Source organism: Condylura cristata, unplaced genomic scaffold (genome assembly GCF_000260355.1).
Source record: "Condylura cristata isolate star-nosed mole 26May11 unplaced genomic scaffold, ConCri1.0 scaffold00010, whole genome shotgun sequence".
Classification (NCBI taxonomy): Eukaryota; Metazoa; Chordata; class Mammalia; order Eulipotyphla; family Talpidae; genus Condylura; species Condylura cristata.
The window spans coordinates 50,749,225-50,754,806 of record NW_004567111.1 but is presented as its reverse complement, the minus strand read 5'-3'; the positions used below and the strand labels follow the sequence as shown (position 1 = coordinate 50,754,806).

Below are 5,582 nucleotides of genomic sequence, written 5' to 3'. Positions count from 1 at the left end.
TGAATTCTTTCCTTCTCATAGTCAAGAACCGAGGACTACTCAATTCAGTAACAACACTTTAAGAAAATAATTCCAAAGGGGGGAAAGAAACAGTTGTGGTACAAATACAGGTGCTCCATTTCTAAGGCAATATACAAAAAATATATAAAAAATTAGAGGGCAGATAGATGATTGGCACATGGGATGGGCGCCATGGACGCTACAGGAAATCATCACACAGGGAAATTATGGGAGCACTACTGAAATACTGAGGTCTGTGTTAATATTAATATTAACATATTAATATTAATATTTATTATGTATTTATTAATATTCCTAAGGTAATACTGAAATGTTGGAGACATATAAATCAAATGAGTCTATTTTTCTTCTTCAGATAAGACAGCAGAAGGGATACCTTATTGCTCACTTACATTCAGCCACAGCAGAAGACTGAAGGAGTCCAGAACGTCACAGGTCCAGAAACAAAAGGACTGCTTGGGTACTAATAAGGTGAGTGTCTCAAAGGCGTTCAGACAACCAGATGGTGATGGACAGCTTAGCTTCACTGAGACAAGGTTTAGACATCCGCCAGCAGTGCAACAGCGTGCAGCTGCGTCCCTGGCCTCTGGCTTTCCTTATTTCTGCTCCCTGGGCTTCTATCGGTGCTATCAATTACTTGTACCTCTGGCGTCTCTCTTCCCTTGGCATTTGCTTCTTTCTCCACTTGACTCTCATGGGGAGGAGGCATCTAAGAAGATGGAGCTAAGGCTGAGAAATCAAATAAAAATAATCTTAGGGGGGAAAAAGAGTGGCACAAAGAAGTCTTTTTATATAAATAGTAGTTGTACAAAAACAACTACTATTCATTTGGGGAAAATTTTTCTTTATAAATTTTCATTATATTCATTTGTAAAAAAGTTACTTTAATGAACATGGAAATATGCTGGACAGTGATCAGAAAATGGTACCCACATGTAAGAATAATGCGCAGTAAGGAAATGTAAGCTGTAATCGGGGTTCCCTTTAAAGTCTCTGGGATTTTGCGGGTGCAGGGTCAAGGATGGGCTGGACTTCCCGGCGGGGTCATAGGCGCTCTGGCCGCCAGGGGGCGCTCCAAACACGTGCCCGCGTTCTCCTGCGCGCTCTGGGCGGCGTGTGTTCCGGCCGAGAGCGCCGGAGTCAGGCGTCTCCAGCTCCACGCTCCGTCTCTGCCGACCTCCCCACCGCCCGCCGCCAGGGGGCGCCGCAGGCTGTCTGGCGCTCAGCTCGCGGCCCGGGAGCGGCGGCGCTGGCGAGCGGCGGAGGCTGGCCCGGCAGCGGCCATGGACCGGTTCGTGTGGACCAGCGGCCTCCTGGAGATCAACGAGACCCTGGTGATCCAGCAGCGCGGGGTGCGCATCTACGACGGCGAGGAAAAGGTAGGGCGGCAGCTTGGTCCAGGCGGCCCCCCGGGCGACGCGCGGCCCGGCCCGGCCTGCTCTCCAGCCGCTCGGCGCTCGGTCAGACCCGCCTGCCTGCGGGCCCGCCCCTGCGCCCGCCGCCGCCGGCGACTAGACCCCCTGCGCCTCCGGGGTGGTCGGCGCCCCCAGAGCTCCGCGTCGGCCCCCCTCTGGCACCGTCCCTGCGGGTTCGGACAGTGGCAGTTCCCCAGCGCCCCGCGGAGATGTCCCCCGGGTGACACAGCCTGTGAGGGCGGAGAAGAGCGCCTGGGGCGCGTTCAGGGCGGCGGTGACGACCCCTCGTACCCCTCATTGACCTGATCACCCCAGCGACCTCGAGGCCCGTCGGCGGAGTCGGTGGCGGCGTGGTTTTCTGTTGTCCACCCCCCCGGTTGGGGAGCTCAGGTTTGGAACCTATAGGGGAGCAAGGTTTCTAGCCTGGTGTGGACCAGGCGAGGATTTCCAGAAGGAAGTGTCAGTGTCTCCTTGGGTCGCTTTGGCTGAGGGCTGTTTGTTTTGTTCTGTTTTTGTAATGACTCTAAACCGGAGTTTTGAGCGTTAGTTTTGTAAAGTAATAGGCCTTGCCTTGCAATGCCAGCGTAAACCAGTGTGCAAATCAAGAAAAGTGCGAGCTATATTTAAACATTTGGTGAACCCACACACTTCTGTTCTGGATGAAATGCATAAACTGGAATTAGAAAAAGAAGAAAATTGAAACCATTTATTCACCAGCATTTTGAGTTCCCAGTTTTCAGTAACTCTCTGCTGGTGTTTTTTGTTTTGTTTTGTTTTATGAAACTTCCTTCTCTTTTGCACACGTTCCTTGATGCATAACTTTTACAGAAGCTTGAGGTTTCCTTCCTCTGAGGTAATGAGGGGCGGTGAGCTAGGGTTCCAGGGCAATCTAGAGACACAGCTGCCTGGGCACTCTGCTCCGTGTTGGGATCTCCTTTAACTAAGGCATTTTCCATAGATAGCGCTGAATTCACGAACCAAGGGCTTTTTCTGAAATGTTTGTTCAGACTTACTCCCTTAATGCACTTTTATTAATTTGATCTCAAATTGGGTTTGCATATTTTCATTGGAGTGACAAGTTAAAAAAAATTTAACCACTTTTACACCTGCGTATCTGATTTAAATGGGGAACCAGTGAAGATCTCTTCCCTCGCTGGCTTTGACATGCTTCCACTCTCAGAACTGAATGCTAAACAAAGATAAATTGGTCTTCAAAGATTCCCTCCAGGAAGTCATGCTTTTGCAGTTCACCACACTCTGTGTAGTACTGTGTAATTCCAATATGCAATCAGGAAGACATAGTACAATTATGATGTATCTGAAACAATAAAAAGTCAAAGCTATTAATGCCTACATATGAAAAACTAGTGTTTAATCAGTAAATTCTTGTTTTCCCATTTCTTTTTTTCCTTCTGTTTTAGCAGACACGTAGATATATGTGTTAAAGAAAAAGAAGTCATAGGAAAAACTTAGTTGAACAATTTGACCTAGTCAAGAACTCTTAGTTAATCTAACAAATGGGATGGGGGAAGGTGTGGGTGTCCTAAAATGGGAGTAGAGCCCTAAGATAAACCTGTTCACCATTGTGGACCCTCTGATGGGCCTACTCAGTCGTTGCTGAACTGTCTGTCCTACAGTGGAGGCCCAGGCTGATTCCTGGAGGAAAGTCCTGTGTCCTAGCTTCCTTCCTCTGCTGGAAGGCTTCCAGATCTCATGAGCTGTAGCCTCAGGGAAGCTGCCCATCAGCCTTAAGATCTAATCAAATCAGACTCCCTTCAAAACTTTCCACTGCCCCCCTGGGAGAGCTCTGCCGTCCAGATTGCTTCCACCATAGCTCAGCATCTGAACACACTTCCCTGGCAGGCACACAGATGGCTGTCTAGACTACTGTTTGGCCTCCCTGGAGGGGGAAAAGTGAGCCTTCCTCATCCTTGAATTTTCCTCATTGTGGGTATGAAATTTTTTTTTCTCTTCATCCAGGGAACACTGTAGGGTACACCATTCATTATTTAGGGAGATAGATACGTGTTACTACACCACTCCCACTGTCAGAGGACCCATAGTCCTTTACCTTAGGTCACTTCCTCCTTTGGTTTCACCCCACCCCTCTGGCAGAATTAAGTTTGCAGTGATAGTTCTAGGGTTTGTTTGGTTTAGCTTTGTCAGTTCTTTTATTTTTACATCTTTTTTAACTTGAATAATAAAAATAACTACTAAGTGCCTGTAGTGAGACATATTATTTAATCCTTTCAGTGGGCATTTAAAGTAAGATTTTACTGAATGAGAAAGTAACACTCAAAGAGAAAGTGACCGGCTCAGATGCAATGCTAGTTATCAGGACAGACAGGCATAAAATCTCTATTGATTAGACTCCCAAAGCCTGTGCTTTGCTCTGTGTACCGTGCAGCTTTAAAGCACCGCCATCACTAGTGCCAGATGCATTCTTTGCATGGTGTTGAATAGAGCTGGTCTTGTCAAAGGAGAGAACTGAGCCCCTCACTGAATAGTTGAGACAAAACTGTACCTGGTCAAGGCCACATGAATAGTAACTGGTGGAGCTAGAATTCCAAACCAGTCCACAGGGCTCTTCCCAGCACCCTGGACCTCTTGTGAATACAAGTGTGCCTGCTTGTTTTTACAGGCAGTTTTCATAGGCCCATTCCATGGGCCTATTATGACCGGTAATATGTTGTTTCCATAAGCAGTGGAGACAGGTCATTTGTTTCATTTCACAGAGGGTGCTATAGCTTCAGCTAATTAAAAAAAACAATGTGGGTTTCCTAGGGTATGAAGTGGTAAATTGGCAGCATAAAGGAGGAGGTTTACGTGTTTATTTTCTTTCAGCTAGCCATTTCACATTTAGGAATTTCCCCTTAAGGGGATAGAGACACAAAAAGTTATAGCAAATGAAGGTGCTCATCTTAGTATTGTTATGCATATATTACTGTGTATAGAGAGAAACTGGAAGAAGTCTGAATGTCCAGCAAAGGGATTGGCTAGTTAAATTAAGAATGCCTTAATTAGTGCCAGGAATTGCTAATGAAAGGCTCAGTGAAAAATGCAAGTTATAAAACTGTTTAAGTATCATGGTCTCATATACATCTAAAATCATGATATTTATAAGTAATTAATATATACACACACTTGTAGTGTGTATAGAAGCCCACATAACATACACACATACTGACAAAAGTTTCTTTTTAACTTTTTCTTTATTTTTTTTTGTGTTTTCATCAATATACCACTTTTATAACTTAAAAATGTTAAATTTAAAAAAATGATGAGTTTCAGTTTCTAAGTCAGATCAACTTAAAGAGTTCACATTATTCCAACTCTGAATGGTAGAAGCAAACCAGCCTAGACTTGTCTACTAGGAATAGCTCATAATCCCTTGGAATACCTAGAGGGAACTATTACACAATTTCTTCACTTAGAGCAAACATTTTACATTTGCATCTTGATAGTTGTCATAGCAATGGAAAGTACTTTGGTTTCAGCTCTAAATCCTCATTCTTATGCTTGGATTTTAGTAAAGAGCAGAGTTTCTTATATGGAATTAATATGCTTTAATATAGTACCATATACTTTCAAGTTGATAAATATTTTGGAAAAGAAATCTTCACTGGCAAAAAAAAAACTTTTACAATATCTTAAATTCAATTATTTGGTTTTACATACATAAGATTAACCAAAACATTTGAAGCCAGATTTTACATATGTTTCACTTCAAATTCAGAGGAAAATAGAAACTTTTAAAGTCTATTTTTGAAACTGGCTTTTTTTTTTTTTTTGGTGATTTACATTATAGTCGATGAAAACAGTTATATTTTGAGTAAGTGACACAATTTCATTACAAAAATTCAAAAACCACAAAGAATAAGTTGAAAATCACCCTCATGTCTTTCTGTCTTTATCACCCAGTTCCTGGAGAACTATATGTCTGTCATTTGTAGGTATTTGTATAAAAATATAAGTACATAATACTTTGCATACAAAGCTTTCAATCTTGCTGTTTTTATTTATTCTGTGTAGAGAATACTATACATTTCATCAATTCTAAATGCATATTTTACCACACATTTTAACAGGTATTTCTTAAATTTTATAAATTCATTGAAGACATAAAGAATTTACTCATTTTTTTTT

General features: G+C 42.9%; 1 protein-coding gene across 1 annotated transcript in view; it reads left to right on the top strand.

Moving 5' to 3' along the window:
• Positions 1–1,211: 1,211 nt before the first annotated feature.
• Positions 1,212–5,582, top strand: part of VPS36 (vacuolar protein sorting 36 homolog (S. cerevisiae)) — a 25,991-nt gene continuing 21,620 nt past the window's right edge. The window contains exon 1 of the mRNA XM_004680232.2: positions 1,212–1,400. Within this exon, the coding sequence (XP_004680289.1) occupies positions 1,305–1,400 (96 nt within the window). The 5' untranslated portion in view covers positions 1,212–1,304. The remainder of the gene's footprint in view (positions 1,401–5,582) is intronic.